The sequence below is a fragment of the Trichomycterus rosablanca genome, chromosome 16 (genome assembly GCF_030014385.1).
Source record: "Trichomycterus rosablanca isolate fTriRos1 chromosome 16, fTriRos1.hap1, whole genome shotgun sequence".
Classification (NCBI taxonomy): Eukaryota; Metazoa; Chordata; class Actinopteri; order Siluriformes; family Trichomycteridae; genus Trichomycterus; species Trichomycterus rosablanca.
Window position 1 is genome coordinate 23,803,972 of NC_086003.1, and position 21,606 is coordinate 23,825,577.

Sequence of the window (21,606 nt, forward strand, 5' to 3'; positions counted from 1 at the left end):
AACTGCTTGAAAAGAGCTGGTTGTCTTACGCATTACATGACATTAGGTATTATAATAAGCAATCTCAATATGTGTATTAATAATGAAGAAATGTAACATGATGTGTATTATTAGAGACAATAAGTACTGATGTCAAAGTACAATCAGTAACAGTAATTACCACAATAAATACATACATAAATGCAATTTTGTAAAACAGATTTTTACATGAATTAAATTCCAGTTTTAAACCGGATAATGAGAACTTTTAAGCAGTAAACCTTGTCCACAATGGCATTTGAGAGAATGACTTTACAGACTTTACAAATGAATAAAATCTTATTACCCTGAGTAATACACTCTGAAAAAACTTAATCAACAATAAACACTTAATCAAAATAAAACTAGCTGATCAGTAGTCCTTTAGGTGAAATCAAGTGTTATAAGATTACACAATAAAATATAACTGAAGTGCATTTTAATAATGTACATTTTAAGAAAAAAAAAATCTAAATATTTATAACTAATCAGTTCTAATGTAGATCTAATTCATTATCATATAGAAAGAACATGAACAGGTAGTATTATTAGTAATGGATTTAAATATTATTTTGGCATGACTGCCTTCATTTTTCAAGACTTAATTTGCTTGTAGGACATTGGAGGACGATTATTTAAATAGGGTTTGCTCACTGGCACATTGTGTTCCAGGATGTACAGTGTGCAGTGAAAACAGGTTCAATTGGCCTGATTTATTTTGCATATTTGCTACAACAAATGGTTTTAGATCTGTAAACAAAATGTAGCATAACCAGAACATGGAGTGACCATGTGTCATTTATATTTATGCATGTACAAAATGTAATTGCCCCAGTAAACCTAATAACTGGTTGTGCAGTAACTTTTGGAGTAACAACCACAACTAAACTTATCTAACTATCAATCATAGTGAAAGTGAAGAAGCTTTCTTAAGTTCATTATTAAACAAGACCTAAATGGAAAAAAAATACAGTCACAGCAAACACGTTAGGCTGTCAGTGCAGTTGGTTTGTACCTGACAAACAGAAAGTTCATGCAACCTGAAATGTTCCTGGTACAGGTCCACCACACAAAATCTTAAGTGTTCTCTCAGAATGTTGATAAGGTAGAAGAGAAGCCAGCAGATGCTTGATGACATTAAAAGAGCTGAATTGACAGTTCCACCATGTAAAACTCCTCCGCTTACAAAACAGCACAGATGAGAATCTAAACCGTGCACATGATAATTAAGACTGATCAGAACAATGAGCCAGTAAAACAAAAAAGAACGTCTTTCACAATAATGTTGCTTGTCATGTTTGCAGCATGGAGGGTTGTGCGTCTGAATAATTTTTTCTAAGCCCATGTGGTTCTACTTTAAAGAGGTATGTTAGTTTTTAATGCAATGCTGTCTGAGGGGGTAAGGGTGATAGATTATGGGTTATGGGTTGTATGTGTTACATTCCCTAAATTCCTTGCAATCATGCGTTGAAAGATGTTTTTCCTCAATTATTGGCTTATTGTTTACGTTTTTTCTTGACCTTGACCTATCCTTAGCTCATAAATGACTGAGCCTTTCAGTTACTGTTCCTACTAAACCCAATTATGATGGCATCACCTGTGCAAAGTTTTATGAACTTTACTAAAATGTGTTGCAGGCATTAAATTAAGACTTAGTGTACCTCATGATGTGAGTATTTAGAGTAAGAGAAAACCATTTGGGTAATTTGTGCATGATATAGATTTTTGAGATTAAGCCAAAGAAGTCTAGCTAAATAACCACATGCTCCTAAAAGACAATTTATATTCTACAGACAATAAAGAAGCAAGATGGTAAAGCAGGTCTTAATCTAGGCACAGATGGAACGCATTAATTTGTTATTATATATATATTCCTACTGGTAGCCCAGAGCTCTACCCACTAGGCAAGAGAAAGCATCTCAAATATAATATACAATACAAACAGGTCTAAAATTGGCCAATGCTCATTTTCTATTCATCTCAATTGTGTTTTGGTAAGGGATCTGTACCAGGTCATTAGGTTTCCTTCACACTGAATTCATCAAACATGCAAAGCGTATATTTATTAACATAATCAATTTTAAACACCTGTTAGTAATAGATGTTGCTGAACCTCTTAAACTCAGTTATACACAGGATGTCCACATACTTTTGGCCAGGTAGTGTATACTATATATGTGTTTTCATTCATGATTTATATCATTTTATAGCAACGGTTTATGAGGACAGAAGCTCTGATTGTATTTAAATGTAGCTGATGGAAAGTGCAGCAGTGGTGGTTCTTGTTTCTAAGATGAAGCTCTGACCTGCTCTGTTGTTTGCTCTCTTTCAGTGCAGCAACATTGAAGGGATGCTGATTGGTCAGTTACAGGACACTGCCATTGGACAAGAGCTAGTGGAATGGGAGGAGCTGTCCACACAGAAAGTACCAGGTGTAATAGGGAAACAATTTTTATTTAAGTGTAATTATATATTTATATAACTGAAATAAAGACTGTCCACTTCCTGCTTAATCCGTCATGCTGAATACTCTTCAAAACAGGATTTTCCCTCTTGGTGCGTTCACAGTCCCAGCATGTTTGAGGAAGGACATCTGCAATACTGACTGGCACAGATCTGATATGACTATTCCTGTTTCGTGTGGTGTGAATACACACAGTGTTGCAGCTTTGTAAGTGTGTTTTGTCTGTCTGATACAAAAATGAAGAAATCAGAAAGAAGGGAAGTATTTTATGGGAAGGTGAATTCATGCTGCATGTGCTATGCTTTACAGTTCAGCTACAGTGAACTGGTATTACTGTGCTGAAGTGATGAATAAACCAGTGTTTCTCCACAACTTTGTGTTCCTTTTGTTGAAAATGTTGAACCTTCACAGAGGAGAAAAACTGGAGACATATTCATGAATGATAATCTTAATGCAAAGTACTGAAAAGCAAAAGCTCTAAGCCTTTTATATCAATTATGGTAAAATCGTTCCAAAACTGTTTTGTCTCTATTCAAAATACAGTAGTGTTCAAAAAAATAGCAGTGATTTAAAAAAAGTGAATAAAGCACAAAATCATCATAATAACTTTTATTTCCATAAATGCAAATGCACTGAAAATACTACACCTTCAATTCTAAATCAAAACATTAACAAAATGTTGCCAGTTTGTGTTCATCCTTTACAGAAAGTTAAGAAAAATGAATATTAGGCTGTTCAAAAAAATAGCAGTGCCAGCATTTTTCATTAAAAACTCAAAAAAATTATATTTAGTGGCAAAACAATTGTTTCTGAGATCTGTGTTGCATGGAGTTTATCAACTTCTGGCACCTCTGAACAGGTATCCAGACCAGGATGATTAGACGACATTCCACAGTTCTTCTGCATTTTTGGGTTTTGCCTCAAAAAAACGCGCTTCAGATATCAGCCCACAAGTTCTCTATGGGATTGAAGTCAGGGGATTGGGCTGGTCACTCTATTACCTCAATCTTGTTTGTCTGTAACCAAGATGTTTTGGGTCATTGTCATGTTGAAACACCCATTTTAAGGAATTTTCTTCTTCGAACATTTTGTACCACCATGCTTTACTGTCTTCACAGTGAACTTTGGCTTGAATTCAGTCCTCGATGGTCGTCTGACATACTGTCTACAGCCACTAGACCCAAAAAGAACAATTTTGCTTTCACCAGTCCACAAAATGTTGAGCCGTTTCTCTTTGGACCAGTAAATGTGTTCTTGGCAAATGTTAACCCATTCAGGACTTGTCTTTTTCTTAACAACGGGACTTTGCAGGAGTTCTTGCTGGTAAATTGGCTTCACTTAATCATCTTCTGTACTCACTGATAACTTCAGATGTTCCTTGATCTTTCTGGAGGTGATCATTGGCTAAGTATCCATTCGAACAGTAGTTCCACGCTTCCTTCTGCGTCTTTCAGGTGTTGGTTGTCACTTCAAGGCATTTGAGATCATTTTAGCTGAGCAACCAATAATTTGCTGCACTTCTCTGTATGTTTTTCCCTCTACTATCAACTTTTTAATCAAAGTACGCTGTTCATCAGAACAATGTCTGGAACAACCCATTTTACCCAGTATTTCAGAAGGAAACGCGCTATTACCAAGCTGTGCAACATTTGCCACCCTCCTAAATTAAATAAGGGCCAAATTTGACACACGTTCTTCTGCAGAATGAATGATTTCACCAATTGAACTCCTCACTGCTATTATTTTGAACAAGCCCCTTTCAATCAATGCTTCAATTACTCAGAATGAGTGGCATGCATGTCCTAATTGTTGGGTTTGTTTTGTTTTCATTACTCTACTACACTATCAAGTAAATTGTTTGCTATGTAGAAATAGCATTTCTACTAAAAACAGTGATTTATCAGGTTAATGGTGTTGGACTGCAATTTTTTTGAACACCACTGTATAAGCCGTGGTTAAAAAGCCCTGTGCTTAATGCAAAAATCATATATATTAATCATTGTTATGTTAGTAGGTTATCTCTGTAAAAAACATGCAGCTGTCATGATAAATTGCAATCAATACTTTTAGTCAATCCCTCCTCAATCCAAGTCAGACATTTACCATAAATCTTTAAAGCACACAACAGTTTGTAGTTTCTAATAAACTGTGCCAATCCATCTTACCTTCACCCATGATATCTGATGTCAGCCAGTGTCTCTCAGGCCCTTTTACATTGCAGTTTCTCTGAATTTCCTGTTTGTCCCTGAAAACCACAAGCTTTCTTTACTGCCTCATGGTCACCTAAGGTGAGCAGACTGAATAAAACTCTCCAACACACACAGATTCTCGCTGTAGAATGTTTGTAAGCTCTTTATTACAATCAAGACCCTTAATTATACATAATTGTTTATTTCATTATCATGTTTTACCACCGATTTATCCTGGTGGTGGGTTCGGCTTCTGCGAAACCATTGGGCACTTGGGCAAATGCAGAAAAATAAATGTTGTAAAAAAATGTGTTAATCTACATATACTTAATACATACAGCATAAATTGAATTGAGATTGTGAATTAGTTGGCGAGAACGTGTGTGGAACGTTGCAGAGATTTTGTTTTCAATTAACCCTTCAAAAACATTAGTAAAAAATGAAAGCTGAGCTTTTTGTTTTGTCTTTCTATTACTAATTTTAGGTGAGTTTAAAGCTTTCATAGCTTTAAACTTGATAAATCTAATGGTATAAATTAAAACTTGTAGCGTTATTAAATAACAAGGCTTATACTGAGACAGAAGGCTCAAAAATAACATTTTATATTATAGTTTACTACAGATGATAAAAGATGGTAATAATGCACGTATGTTGATTAAAGGTTGGAAAGATTTAAATTGTTTAAAATACCTTCGTAAGGACACAATTATTTAGACTCCATTTTTTGAAAATCAATATTTTTTAGACCGGGCAATGTTGAACTGTTTAGTGTTGGCGTGTTTGTGCTTACTGTAGCCTGAGTTTTCTTTTTTTGGCTGACAGGAGTGGAACCCGACAGGAGTGTAGTTGCCTGCTTGAGGCTCAGTCGTTTCAAGGTTTAACATGCGACGCGAGCTAAAAATCTTTTTTAAATTAACATAGCGATTCCTGTCAGCTTGAACCAGTCTTGCCCTTCTCTTCTGACTTATGTGTGTGTAGAATTCTGTGTGTAAACTCAAGGGATCAGAAGTTACTGAGATACGTAAACCAGCCCATCTTGCACCAACCACCATGCCACAGTTAAAGCCACAAGTTACATTTTCCCTATTGTAATTTTGAGGAAAAGCCACATTTCTCATCTTCACGTAAACTACTGTTATGCAGTTTTACACTCCACTAGAGTTTATTAATAAAAATGAATGAAGATGATGCCACTGTTGTACAAGTCTTTAATGCTGCTTTTCCACCAGACAGTTCAGTACGTTTGGGTCGTGCTATTAATCTAAAGTATCCTGGAATGTCCTAATCCCATTTTTAAACATTCTAATATAACCTCTTTACCCAAGTTATGAATATTGACTAATAATCAACTGATTTAGTCAAATTCACAGTAACTAAGATGGTCTGTGTTGTGTCAGTCAATATCACATGCATTCAAGATATAATACTTTAATGAATAGAAAATATCTTAAGTCCAAGTCTCTAGTCCTGGCACTGAACTAGCGTTTTAGGCTATTATCAGTTGTAATACAGACGCTCTGTATCAAAAAGGTATCAAACGATCAAAGAAAACCAAATTTGGCAGTCAATAATTCAGAATAAAATGTTTAGTGTAAAATAATAAAAAAGACAAAAAATTATAAGGAGTTGAAACTAAAATTCTCATTAACTTAGAAATCACCACATCTCATCAGTTGCTGTATCCTAGTCAGGGTCGCAGTGGGTCCGGCTCCACCAGGATACACTGAGCAAAAGGCAGGAATATGCTGGACAGGACTACAAACCATAGCAATCCAATAGCACCGAACCTGATTCTCAGCGGTAGTGGGTTAGTGTAGTAAATTTAACATGATGCGTAATATATTATACTCTAAGTAGTATGTGTAATAATATAATAAATATGCGATTTGGTATCAAGTGTGAGACGTATTTCATGCAGGGTTCACAAATGAAAACAAACCCTATTTCAAACCAGCATTATTGTTTTTCTAATGTCACCACAAAAATAACATTTAGAAAGAGGAACAAACTTTGGCTGACAGAACTGGCATGACTTTTCTACAGGACAGCATGACATGACTTAAGTGGTGTTTTGGAAATGCTCTGCGCTGTTTCTTTCTCAATCTGCTATCCTTGTTTGTTACTCTCGATACCCAGAAAAGAGAAAAATAATAACTGAACAGTACAAGTCATTTGGCTTGTTGGGGTACATGGACCTGTAATCACAACATGTGGTATTGTGCAGTGGAAAAGCAGCATTGTGATGTTAGCTGTATGAGCACTGTCAGACTTCGTGCTATCTGTTGTTGTTAGGCTTCTGAACAAAGTTAATAGAGTAGGATCCTGTGTTTTCATCCTGATTAACCTGGAAGTTGGCTGTGGAGAGGCCAAAAGGACGCAAGACCATGTTGCCCAAGTCCTTCAGTTTACCTGAGACAATAAAAATAGAAAGCAATTACCAAATTCGTGTCAGAAATTCATCATGACACACTGCAGCTTAGTTAAACACAATTATGAAGCAATCATTCATTTCACACATACAGGTTTACTTTATACATCTATTAGTAACTTGCTGGGTAGAGAAGAACGTAGTAGAGAACGTGGTAGAGAAGCCAAAAATATGTGGATACCAAACCTTCAGTTTGTCTCATTTTAAACCATGCGCAGTATTATAGAGTTTATAGACTTACGATAGGTAACAAATGCAGGTAAAACACCTAAAACTAATAATTAGGAGGGGTGCCCACATACTGTACATTTGGCCATATGGAGTAGCTGACTGTTTTGAACTTACATTATACATTATGTATTTCTGACCAGAAAATATGACTGCACCCTGATCAATATTAAAAGATAACACCCCTGTTTGAGCTCCCCACAGATCCCCACTGGTGACATACCTCATAAATAAAAATAACTCCATGCCATGACTTACGTACGGCAGGAGAACGAGACCATAAAGCGAGGTCACTACTTAGTAAGGCATGGGAATGAGATTACTGAGTTGTAACTGTGACTTAGCAAGGTAAGGTGTGGTAACAAGAGCCTTTTATTTTGGACACAGCTAACATAAAGCATACAGAACCAGATATTTTCTCTTGGGGGATTTAAGTATGAGAGGCCAAAAAAGGTAAGCCCAGCTTTATATAAGATTATGCTCCAGATTTAACCCAAACCAGGGTTTATCATTCTTGCATATCTCGTCACTGCCAGGAATTATTTTTATTTATACAGGATGTCACAAGCGAGGTTCTGTAGAACTTTGCATTAAGAAATCCATACCCGACTGTCTCTGTGTAACACGCTTTGGCACAAATGTTTAATAAAATAAAAGCCCAAAGGCAAATGTCAACTCTTATGGCCAAATAAAATTACTTTCTTTAGACAGTCATAAAAGTATCTACAGCAGAGTTAACTGGGTGTAACAATCAGTACTGCTGACAGGATCTTCCTGGTGTTATAAAGTTTTGTGGACTGAAACTGTTTCTGCAAAAATAATCTGAAATGACTGTTTTGTTGAGCTGATGTTGAATCATAGAGACTCTTCTTTAGAACCCTCTTCAGTCTCCTGTTGGACAACTGAACTAATAATTAATAAAGCAGCAAAAAGGGGTGTTCATAGCTGATATTAGTGCTGCAAAAATCAATTAGACTTTAATCATGATCCTAATTCTTTGGTGTTCTCAGATAATTAAAAACTTTAAAGAGCTTAGATTTAATTAGCTGATGTTAAAACAATTTTTTTAGAAGTGTCCATTAAAGCTGCCAATCTACTTTAAGTGTCTGTTTATATAATGTGATGGTACACCTGCTTTACATACATTTGTTGGTCATTCTATGAGCTACCCACAGCAAATAAACATATACTGTATGGCCAAGAGTATGCCACTGACCACTTAAAATGAACTGGGACATCAACTGTAAGCCAGGCCTTCTAATCCAATTACAGTGTCTGACCTCACAAGTGCTGTAGTGACTGAATGGCTAAAAATTCCCACAGACATGCTCCAAATTCTTGTGGAAATCTTCACAGAAGTGAAGTTTTGAAATAGGATGTCCAACATGCTTTTGTTCTTTTGCTTTTGTGCTCACAAACTTTTGGCCTCATAATGTAGGACTATGGATATATGAAGTGTCAATATTTAAAACGAGTATTTACGAGTGTGCTGGGTATAAAATATTTCATGACCAGTTTGCTTTTGTGCTCTCCGGATCTGGAGCTTTAATAATGTAGTTATTTGTCTGTTTAAAGTGCTGTATTCTAGAAACAGCAGCATGTAATGGCAGCCTAACCATGAGCTCACAGATTAGATGCACAAAGCTGAGGAAAAACAAGAAAACATAAACATAAAATATTTTTTGCCACCAGAGAAGAGACAGAAAAAAAGCCCAGTACTTTTCAACATTCAAAACACATGCCACAAAAATCATATAAACTTACCAAGCATCTCTTCTTTCAGCTTCTCATTTCGTTCCTGAATCTGCTGAGGTAATCTCTGCAAAACAGGAGGAAAAAATAAAAGAATGACAGGGCATGACAGTCCTGATTCTGATACCAAAACCCTGCCCTGTATGGTCCACACAGATATATAGCGTCTATTTTATTGGGCACACCTACCTTGTACACAAATTTCCATTTAAAGCATTTCAAAGAGCTTACAATTGTGACTGAACATGATGCAAGCAACTGCAAGCTTAGCAGTGGTGGGGCTGGTACTACTGAGCTTCTGATCAATAGTCCTGTACCTTGACCATTCTCTGGCAAATCAGAGAAGCACTACATGAAGCCAAACCAAACAGATAGCTCAAAAACAAATGAATGGAGTGTAAAAACATCGATTTTACCATGATATAAAACAGATATTTTTAACAGACTTCAATCAGTTAAAAACAAACATAAACATAATAAATACATCAAGTTCCATGTTGAGAGGGAGCAAAATCACTCACAAAGCATGCCTCTCTTGCTGTTGGGTTGCCTGGTTCCTTCTCTAGCACATTCTTGTAGTCCTCCAGAGCTTCATCTAGCTTGTCTGTTTTCTCATACAGCTCAGCTCTCCGGAGAATAGCACGCACATAGTCTGGGTTCAGCTCTATGGCTGCAAGAGAGATACAGTACAGATTTAACAAGCATCTTTAAAACAAAAGACTAGGCACTGCTAAATTTCAATCGTTTTTCGCAGAATGTCTAAAATAAATAAATAAACCGGGCCTTGGATCTGAATCTTAATAAAAAAACACCAGAATGTATGTATATACAGTGTATCACAAAAGTGAGTACACCCCTCACATTTCTGCAAATATTTCATTATATCTTTTCATGGGACAACACTATAGACATGAAACTTGGATATAACTTAGAGTAGTCAGTGTACAGCTTGTATAGCAGTGTAGATTTACTGTCTTCTGAAAATAGCTCAACACACAGCCATTAATGTCTAAATAGCTGGCAACATAAGTGAGTACACCCCACAGTGAACATGTCCAAATTGTGCCCAAAGTGTCAATATTTTGTGTGATTACCATTATTATCCAGCACTGCCTTAACCCTCCTGGGCATGGAATTCACCAGAGCTGCACAGGTTGCTACTGGAATCCTCTTCCACTCCTCCATGATGACATCACGGAGCTGGTGGATGTTAGACACCTTGAACTCCTCCACCTTCCACTTGAGGATGCGCCACAGGTGCTCAATTGGGTTTAGTCCATCACCTTTACCTTCAGCTTCCTCAGCAAGGCAGTTGTCATCTTGGAGGTTGTGTTTGGGGTCGTTATCCTGTTGGAAAACTGCCATGAGGCCCAGTTTTCGAAGGGAGGGGATCATGCTCTGTTTCAGAATGTCACAGTACATGTTGGAATTCATGTTTCCCTCAATGAACTGCAGCTCCCCAGTGCCAGCAACACTCATGCAGCCCAAGACCATGATGCTACCACAACCATGCTTGACTGTAGGCAAGATACAGTTGTCTTGGTACTTCTCACCAGGGCGCCGCCACAAATGCTGGACACCATCTGAGCCAAACAAGTTTATCTTGGTCTCGTCAGACCACAGGGCATTCCCGTAATCCATGTTCTTGGACTGTTTGTCTTCAGCAAACTGTTTGCGGGCTTTCTTGTGCGTCAGCTTCCTTCTGGGATGACGACCATGCAGACCGAGTTGATGCAGTGTGCGGCGTATGGTCTGAGCACTGACAGGCTGACCTCCCACGTCTTCAACCTCTGCAGCAATGCTGGCAGCACTCATGTGTCTATTTTTTAAAGCCAATCTCTGGATATGACGCCGAACACGTGGACTCAACTTCTTTGGTTGACCCTGGCGAAGCCTGTTCCGAGTGGAACCTGTCCTGGAAAACCGATGTATGACCTTGGCCACCATGCTGTAGCTCAGTTTCAGGGTGTTAGCAATCTTCTTATAGCCCAGGCCATCTTTGTGGAGAGCAACAATTCTATTTCTCACATCCTCAGAGAGTTCTTTGCCATGAGGTGCCATGTTGAATATCCAGTGGCCAGTATGAGAGAATTGTACCCAAAACACCAAATTTAACAGCCCTGCTCCCCATTTACACCTGGGACCTTGACACATGACACCAGGGAGGGACAACGACACATTTGGGCACAATTTGGACATGTTCACTGTAGGGTGTACTCACTTATGTTGCCAGCTATTTAAACATTAATGGCTGTGTGTTGAGTTATTTTCAGAAGACAGTAAATCTTCACTGCTATACAAGCTGTACACTGACTACTCTAAGTTATATCCAAGTTTCATGTCTATAGTGTTGTCCCATGAAAAGATATAATGAAATATTTGCAGAAATGTGAGGGGTGTACTCACTTTTGTGATACACTGTATACTATGTACATATGTAGGTCCTTCTATCAACATGTATCAGACCTCCAGCATTTGCTTTTCAGAGCGTGCTACTGTGTCTCTCAGAGCCAGACTTTTTGTTCTCTGACAAAATTGAAGTCTGTACATTCTTTGTAGAAGAATCTGTAGGTTATGTTTTCAAACAGCAGTAAAATTAGGTATATTTACGCTGAAAAGCAACAAGTAGTAAAAATAGCTGGTCTCACCTTTAGAGCAGTCAGTGATAGCTTCCGGTTTCTGATCCTAAATGAGAAACCACAAAACAGAAAAATAAACATTGGAACATAAATTATGTAAAATAAGCATTTATCATTTCACCCAAATGGCTTTTATTTCTTTTTTTAAAGCTGGGTGCACAGATTAGCAAAACGTAACATGCTTTATCAATAGTTCGTATACTGCTCCTAACTTTGAACATATACACAAAAACTAAAAGGTGCCTCCCTCAAACTGTTGCCACAGAGTTAGAGGTTTAATACATTTTATATAACTGACTTCATACACCTGAACTTAGTAATACTGTTCTACCAGGTATAATGTGAGCTACAGCAACATTTATGCCCCTTTCCCATTGCATGGTACCTTGCAGTGTATTTCCACACAACCCTGACAATAAACAATAGCTGTAGTTACAGAATTGCCTGTGGTTACTGTGGTTACCCCTGGTCTTTAATCTTTCTGTAGGTTTTTGACTTTAGTACCTCTCATGTATTGCATTCTAGGTTAAATTGTTTCAAAACGCTTTTTTATTTTCAATGCTAAATGAAGTTTTTGGTTAATGCAGTTTGTATAACCAAGTAAATAATGAAATATTGGGGTTTAAATTGGACTGTTAGTATGCATGTAACAATCATTGAATATTTTCAGGCAAGTCAAGCAAACATCAGGAAAAAAAAGATGTGTCGAAGATTTCATTAGACACTGTGATGATCAGTGAGACTGTACCAGATGCATTCTTGCTGCAGCTCGGTTGGAGAAGAGGATGGACCTCTCTTTGCTGTAACACACAGGACAGATCTGCAGCGCATCAGTGTAGGATTGATACGCTTCTGAATACTCTGGGGGGGAAAAAAAAACAGATACAGTACATGCGTCTGTGAGGTCAGATCAGATTCTACACAGAGATGCTGATTAAATCAAACCAATAAATCAGTCATGAGTCATGTATTATCAAAAGTGAATCATATTAAAATAGAGATCTAAAGGATAAAATCAGGTTGGGAAGGTACAGGGTAAAAGCAAAAAATATCACAACACATTTGCATGTGTGCCTAAAATAACAGTGGAGTCAGAAAGTATGTGGACCCTTAATTTATTTTTTGGCACTCGGTGTTATGAATTGGATTTGGATGAATGCATTTCTCATTTTTACCCAACACACAACCATCAACACTTAATCAGCCAAAGTTTTCACAGTTTTGTTTAACAATTAAAAAAAAAACCTTTATGAAACACTTGGTGAGAGCCCCAATTACAGCTGCAAGTCTTCTTGAATATGTCTTCACAAGCTCTGTAAAACTGGATTTGGGCAGTTTATATATTGTATAATATTGTTTTTTTTTTGTGAACAAAGTGTTCATGTGATACAGATTTAGTTTTCAGTGCAGTCAAATACACTCACTACACACTTCATGTGGTACACCTATTTGGTGATACATGCATAAGCTGCAACTACTATACAGGTGAACTTTGCAATGATGAATGTAGCCAATGTGTTGCTCTGTATACTTTCACCTTATATTCCCCATTTATTAACTGCAAGGGACCCCTATGCAGTAATGTTTGGGAGGTGGACCACCCATAGCACTGTAGTGTTGTGCTGGTATGCGTCTGGTGCAGCAGTGTTGTTGGGATTGCAAACATTTCAACGTCAAGCTGAAAACAGCTCTAGTCTCTGACTCTACACAGCCATGATTTCTGATCGGAGTTCTGATCAGTGAAGTACTTTACTGGGTGCAGGATAGGTATAATCTAGACAGGGCTCCAATCCAGTATCAAATATAATTTAAACTGGTCTCACTTGTGGTTTCTACAGCACTACCCAGTTTTGCCTCCCGTTAAAGCTGCTCTTGCTTCCTGCAAAGAGTAAATAAGTAGGAAAAAAACTTCTCTCTTACCCTGATTCTTGAACTGTGCATTTCCCTTCTCCTTTAGTACCATACTCTCTGCTCTTCTGCTCTACACAGACAAAAAACAAACAATTAGCAAAAGAGATTCAAAAATGACATTTCCATTTGTTCACAATGAGACCAGTCTGTGTAAAACATGCTCACCTCTTTCTCTTCCTCTGTTAGGTTCTTCTCTGCTTCTCGCAGGTACTCATCATCAAACTCAGCGGTCTCTGCTGATTCTTCCTTTATTTCTGAATCAAAGTCAGTCCTTTTTTCCTCCTCCCTCATCACACTTTCATACTCATCATCTTCTGGCACACTATTGTCCATTAGTGGCTCTTGGTGCACTTCATCACTGCTTTCTCCACTTGAATCTTTATCCACATCTGGTTTTTCTGTGTCCACTGGATGCTTTGGATATTCCGTAGTTAATTCTGTGTGCTGTCTCTCTCCTGCCTCCTGATCTGGATTTATACTATGTGACGTCTTTGTGGGATTTATGGATGTCTGTTCTGCCAGCGACTTTGTCTCTGTTTGAAGTGATTCCTCGCAGTCGTAGAACTGGTCCTCCTGCTGTTTCATCATGGTCGAGCCATCTGGATGTCCGCCGGTGTCCAAGACCTTTAAAGAATCTGTCATTGCTGCCAGGAGTGACTCAGCTTTGCTTTCCATCAGCAGCTCTGACTTTTATTCTCCCTGGACATGTTTTAAAAAATTAACTGTCAATGATACATACTTATCAGTCTGACCTTTATCAACATATACATTGTATTACAAAACCACAAACATAAAATATTCAGTACAGTACAATGTATTCTGGCAGGCCAGAAACCAAACCCTTCAGGCTGCATTCATGTGGACATTCCAAACAATAATGAAAGACAAACACACAACAACCTACTACAATTTTTGTCATTTTAACAAATTCAAACTAAACATGGGAAAGTTCATGCTTATTTAACATGAAAATGTAAAGAGAAAATAGCATGCAGATAAATAAAAGTATTAAAGTACACTGTAGATCTGTACACTCTGTTGCTCATGTTAGTTTTGGACAGTCTGTAAAATGAAACTAAACACATCTGTCCACTGATTGCTCCATTTGGACTATATTCATTTACAAACATGAATTTTATAATAGGGACACCAAATGCTTTCAGCTTTTTTTTTTAAATGTCTGTTAAGTACACTATATGGCCAAATGCTCTCATAATCTTATTATATTAGAAAGTTCAGTCACACCCATTGCTGACAGAAGTATTAAAAATGATATAAAATGACATTTACTTCCAGCTAAGTGACCCTTTCTAGTTCTAGCAAGACTGTTTCTGTTTTCTGTTAAAGCCAGTTCTCTAAAGGCTTTTAGGGTTTGATAGGTGGAGTTTCTTCAGAACAAACCTGAGACAAACTGGAACATCAATTCAGTTTAGTGAATGTGCACAAATTCCCACAGTCACACTTCAAAACCATGGGTTTTCAATCCATGGTTTTGTTACAGGGTGTCCACATACTTTTAGACAATCAAATGTTGCAGGGCATACAGCGGCCAGCCAGGGCGTGACGTCATAATTCAAAGCACTATATTAATTATTTATATTTTCAGAATATAATAGTATAATGGTAATTCAAACGATAGCTTAACAAATTCAACGTTTTACCAACACTTACAAATAATATATTAGTATAACGTTACATATACATTCCGATTATATTAAAATGAGAAACAATATAAATAAAGAACTCTTGAGTTGCTGTCTCATAGCTAGCTCGCTAGCATGCTTGTTTCGCCCCATTCCGCGTGATTTTCTACTGCAAACGTGCCTGAATTTTATAATTAACTAAATTAACTATGAAGTTTTGAAACAGTACTTTAAAATATGCAAAAACTGATATATATTAATGCTCACCTGTTATTAAACGCGAACTCGTTACAGCTCAGAGCTGCTTTCTGTAAGACATGCTACTTCTTCCTGTGTATGCGCGAGCCCTCGTGACGCATGAGTGTAGTGCATTGTGGGATATGAAGTCCGATTTCAGATTAACGCGACTACAGCTCCTGTTTTATACACTTTAATATATATATATTAGGGCGGCGCAGTGTGTGAAGTATGTTCTCTCTGTGTCTCACAGTCCAAAGCCATACAGTCAGGTTAACTGGAGAGTGAGTGTGAGTGCAGCACTCTATACACACACCTGCCACCAGGTGAGGGACAGTGGGTGACCAAGTCTCATATACACATACACACAAACATACACACACACGGACACAACAAACGTTTATTATTGTTTTTATTGTTATTATTTGCACTGTTTATATTATTATTTTATTCTATTTAATATTTTTGTTTATATTTTATAGTTTTGTATATATTTGTTCTTATTGTTATTTTTATTATTTCTCAGGAACTGAGCTTTGGCAATACGAATGTCCTTATTTGTCATGCCAATAAAGCTTCTTTTGAGTTGAGTTGAGTTGAGTTGTGTGTGTGTGTGTGTTTGCCCTTTAATGGACTGTCGCCCTGTCTGGGATCTTTCTTACCTTTCTTACCTTTCGCCCAGTGAATTGGACCCACCGCAACCCTGAATAAGATTAAGTGGTGGTAAAACAGACAATGGATCAATGAAAATATATATTTTTTAAATATTTTAGATAAATGTTTCCACTTTCTACCAGTTGCATTGTATATAACATTCTTGGTTTTAAGGATGTCTGCAGCTATTTTTCTTTTGTCAGTGAATTATGAAAACACAAATCTATTGCAATCTATTATTTATGAACATATGCACGGTATGGTCAAAAGTCTGCATACAGTTTATATATACAGTGTATCACAAAAGTGAGTACACCCCTCACATTTCTGCAAATATTTCATTATATCTTTTCATGGGACAACACTATAGACATGAAACTTGGATATAACTTAGAGTAGTCAGTGTACAACTTGTATAGCAGTGTAGATTTACTGTCTTCTGAAAATAACTCAACACACAGCCATTAATGTCTAAATGGCTGGCAACATAAGTGAGTACACCCCACAGTGAACATGTCCAAATTGTGCCCAAAGTGTCAATATTTTGTGTGACCACCATTATTATCCAGCACTGCCTTAACCCTCCTGGGCATGGAATTCACCAGAGCTGCACAGGTTGCTACTGGAATCCTCTTCCACTCCTCCATGATGACATCACGGAGCTGGTGGATGTTAGACACCTTGAACTCCTCCACCTTCCACTTGAGGATGCGCCACAGGTGCTCAATTGGGTTTAGTCCATCACCTTTACCTTCAGCTTCCTCAGCAAGGCAGTTGTCATCTTGGAGGTTGTGTTTGGGGTCGTTATCCTGTTGGAAAACTGCCATGAGGCCCAGTTTTCGAAAGGAGGGGATCATGCTCTGTTTCAGAATGTCACAGTACATGTTGGAATTCATGTTTCCCTCAATGAACCGCAGCTCCCCAGTGCCAGCAACACTCATGCAGCCCAAGACCATGATGCTACCACCACCATGCTTGACTGTAGGCAAGATACAGTTGTCTTGGTACTTCTCACCAGGGCGCCGCCACACATGCTGGACACCATCTGAGCCAAACAAGTTTATCTTGTCTCGTCAGACCACAGGGCATTCCAGTAATCCATGTTCTTGGACTGCTTGTCTTCAGCAAACTGTTTGCTGGCTTTCTTGTGCGTCAGCTTCCTTCTGGGATGACGACCATGCAGTTGATGCAGTGTGCGGCGTATGGTCTGAGCACTGACAGGCTGACCTCCCACGTCTTCAACCTCTGCAGCAATGCTGGCAGCACTCATGTGTCTATTTTTTAAAGCCAACCTCTGGATATGACGCCGAACACGTGGACTCAACTTCTTTGGTCGACCCTGGCGAAGCCTGTTCCGAGTGGAACCTGTCCTGGAAAACCGCTGTATGACCTTGGCCACCATGCTGTAGCTCAGTTTCAGGGTGTTAGCAATCTTCTTATAGCCCAGGCCATCTTTGTGGAGAGCAACAATTCTATTTCTCACATCCTCAGAGAGTTCTTTGCCATGAGGTGCCATGTTGAATATCCAGTGCCCAGTATGAGAGAATTGTACCCAAAACACCAAATTTAACAGCCCTGCTCCCCATTTACACCTGGGACCTTGACACATGACACCAGGGAGGGACAACGACACATTTGGGCACAATTTGGACATGTTCACTGTGTGGTGTACTCACTTATGTTGCCAGCTATTTAGACATTAATGGCTGTGTGTTGAGTTATTTTCAGAAGACAGTAAATCTACACTGCTATACAAGCTGTACACTGACTACTCTAAGTTATATACAAGTTTCATGTCTATAGTGTTGTACCATGAAAAGATATAATGAAATATTTGCAGAAATGTGAGGGGTGTACTCACTTTTGTGATACACTGTATATATATATATATTTTTTTTTTTACCCCTTTTTCTCCCCTTTTAGCACACCCAATTGTTCAATTAGCATCGTGCTTCCTCTCTGTCTATGCCGAACCCTGCCCTGACGGAGGTGATTGAAGCTAACCCATATCCCCTCCGAAACACGAGCAGCAGCCAGATGCATCTTTGCCACCCACACATTGACGAGTTTGGCGCCACCCAGCGTTGCATGCGGAGAGACACACCCTAAGGGCACCCTCTCCCATCTCTGTGTAAGCGCCTCCAATCAGCCGGCAGAGAACGCAATCGCATTCTGACAGAGAGAGACCCACATCCGGTTCTTTGTCCCACCCCCCCACATGAGCAACCGGCCAATCGTTGCTCATATAGCCACTCAGCTTCGAACCGGTAAAGCAAGGCTGGATTCGATACCACATTCTCAGAATCCAGCCCTGTTTGCAGCGCGTCTCTTTTTACCGCTGCGCCACCTGAGCGATACAGTTTATATTTATCAATCATTTTATTGGGTACACTTATCTTGTACGTACGGTCATTGTTTATTGTATAAACTACACCCACCAAACAGATCAACTTTGTATATAATTACAGACTATACCACATCTGGTGCCCTGTATGCTTATTCACCCCACACCCCATTTGTAAGTTGAAAGGGCTCCCCATAAGACCCTCAGTGCAGTTGATATTTGGGTGGTCGACCAAAATCATGGTAATGAAATGGTAGAATGTGTAGAAGTAGAAGTACAGTTCCCTTCCCAACACTGACACTAACACTGCTTCAGCTGCTACACTTGTACAGCACACACAACCTTGTCATTACCACGATAGTGTTAATGCAATGCAGAGAATGCTCCACTACACAAATAATATCCTGCCAGTGAGTTTCCTATTGGGTCCTGTTTGATTGATAAATACTGTACAGGCTGGAAACAAAGTGTACAGAGCAACAGAACGGCTACACTCAGCAACTTTCTTTTTCAAAGAAATTGAAGTCCACTAACGTTGGTAATGATAAGGCATTAGACTTTATTTATTTATTTACTTTCTTGGTGTTTTTACCCATTCTGGTCATTTCTTATTTCTCCATTGTAGATCCACTGTCAGCGGGAGTCGCAGGAAAAATTAAAGCATTGTTGTAAATGTAAAATGCATGTGTGTTCATCCAGGGAGCTTTTGTCCAGGTAACACTAACTGATTAACTATTGATAGACTCATTCTTTTTGATTTTTCTTAATCACAGAATGTTCCCTAAAATGAATGCATTGCTACTAGTCTACGTACATTTACTTTTTCATTTCTTCAGAACAGAGTGGGCAGCTCAAAATACATGGTGAAACTTCCCATACCAGATGAAAAAATTAAGGGCTGACACATTCTAACCTCAGCACATCCCCCAGAAGCAAAGACTGTATTGTCATAACAATTTTTTAATTTAGTCTTAATGTTGTTCAAAGCTGAGCAGTCTTTACAAGGACCAAACAATGGAGATATCCTTCTTCTTCTTTAAAACACTAAGAAGACACTGCTTTATTGATGAGCAGTAAGATTAGCACTCCTGGTTGTGTTGATGTACATGGGCTGTGACCATACGGTACAAACCGTCGTTTCTGTGCTTTTCTATATGGGCAAAAGTTTGTGGACAAAACTTTAATAATAAGAAATAAAGTATATTCTTGTAAAATAGTGGCAACAGTAGAGGAAGGCCAGCAGGTCCATGATCCTGGGAACAAATCAGGGTCCAATTGGACAGTGTTTATTGTAAATTTACATGTAAATGTAAATGTTTAATGAGTTTGATGTGAAGAAACCCAATTAAACACCTTTGAAGAAATCCAGCATTAAGAGTGCACCTCCTACTTAACTAAGAAGATGTGGAATGGCCTGAAGCAGGCTGTTTATGTGAGACAGGTGAAACGACAGACAAACAACACATTGTGGCTGTACACGGAATTTCTATTGTTATTAAATAATGTTCCTATGTTTTCCAGCCTGGACTGTAGATGATTACACAATAAATTTAATAAACACATTGTTTTCAAAAGCTTTACATTTACAGCAGTAAGATACTTAAACAACGTAAATATCTACAGGTGGGATATAAGTAGGAAATTAGAAGATCACTGTTTTTTGATGCAGTAAAGTAGCTTTTATTCAAGGCTTTGTACATTCATTTCAAATGAACCATGTACAGATTGTTTGTATTCACCATCCACAATTTTACTACTGAACAGCTGGCTGCTTAGTGGTTCTGTGGCTCTGTGTATTTCCATCATGACTTCATGCACTACTGAGTTTACAAAAGCTTTCATGTTGATACCACACGTTCCATTTACATTTAAAGTTGGCTCAACAACAGAACAAAAAGTCATTTCAAGTAAATCAGGCCATTCAAAGGTTGAAATGTCAAAAGAAGTTAATCGGTTACATGGCCAAAATACTAGATGTAAAAAAAATTTATACTGATGAGCCAAAACATTAGGACCACACATATGTGCGTTGTTTACATGGAGAAGAAACTGTACCAGGGTGCAGTACCAGGGTGATGTCCTGGTACCAGATATCACAAAACAGTGAACAGAAAGTTACAGACAGCTTACCTTTTGAGACAGGTGGTCCTAATGTTTTGGCTCATCAGTGTATGTGAAAGGGTACAAAGTTATAAAGTACAAGTGATGGACAAAACTATAGAAACTCAATACATACAAACAATACATTATATAAAAAAAACTAATAAAAGCCGGATCAGAGCTTTACCTTCAAAACAGCTTATATCATTTGTCAATAATATAATCATTTAAATAATAATTTTGGACTGCCTATGGGTGTAAATTTATATACTGTATGTTGTGTACTCTATTCCCGCCTCGTGCCTAGTTTTTCCCAGTGGCACCAGATTCATCTCGACCTTAATAAAATAGCAAGAAAATAAATAAAATAAATGTTATTATGAACACCCTCTGTGCGCTGAAGTTCACCTCTGATCATTCAAGAAAGGCTCTAAAAACAGCTTGCTGCTCTACGTGAAAAAATAAAACCCTTTAGCATTTGGAATGATGACATATATTGATACCTGAAAGCATATTTTGAATCACAAATCTTCTTAAACTGAAGATTTCTTTCTTTACAAACACCAACACCACAAAGCCAGGAAATTTAACGTCTTTATAACAATCCCTTTGTCCTTTTTTATTTTAATCATCTGAACAATAACTGTGCAGAATTTACCTTGTTATAAATATGGCTCAGTATATACAAAGGAATTTGTCTTTTAATTTAAATAATCTAATATAATCTAATAAGATAATGATGTTAACATACAGCGCAAACAACGCAGACGTTGACTATACAGCAACATCACAGCTTCATTAGGCACACTGAAGAAGATTTTATCTGCCTCCTTTTGTACAGATGTTCCAGACTGACTAGTGCTGATCTGAGCAATAAGAGAGACTGGAACTTCATCCAACCCTCCCTTCTATAAGGACAATAATGGCATGATCACCACTTGTACACATAATCTTCAAACTTGTGATTTCTGAAAACATAATATAGAAAATGACCAAACA

General features: G+C 38.0%; 1 protein-coding gene across 1 annotated transcript; it reads right to left on the minus strand.

Annotated features, from left to right (window-relative positions):
• Positions 1–5,862: 5,862 nt before the first annotated feature.
• Positions 5,863–15,615, minus strand: ttc1 (tetratricopeptide repeat domain 1). The gene is made up of 8 exons (XM_063011572.1): positions 15,540–15,615; positions 13,795–14,328; positions 13,639–13,699; positions 12,467–12,579; positions 11,728–11,764; positions 9,601–9,749; positions 9,092–9,146; positions 5,863–7,080 (listed from the first exon to the last, which is right to left on the minus strand). The coding sequence occupies exons 2-8, from the start codon at positions 14,302–14,304 to the stop codon at positions 6,947–6,949; spliced, it is 1,059 nt and encodes a 352-aa protein (XP_062867642.1). The 5' UTR covers positions 14,305–14,328; positions 15,540–15,615; the 3' UTR covers positions 5,863–6,946.
• Between the last annotated feature and the right edge of the window lie 5,991 nt (positions 15,616–21,606).

Bases quoted from the DNA above. Each gene is read 5' to 3' on its own strand.
- ttc1 (XM_063011572.1), bottom strand. From the start codon at position 14,304: ATGGAAAGCAAAGCTGAGTCACTCCTGGCAGCAATGACAGATTCTTTA. The intron at 9,750-11,727 runs GTGAGACCAGCT...TCTCTCTTGCAG, and splicing joins TATCACTGACTGCTCTAAAG to CCATAGAGCTGAACCCAGAC. The intron at 7,081-9,091 runs GTAAGTTTATAT...TTATTGTCTCAG, and splicing joins GCTGAAAGAAGAGATGCTTG to GTAAACTGAAGGACTTGGGC.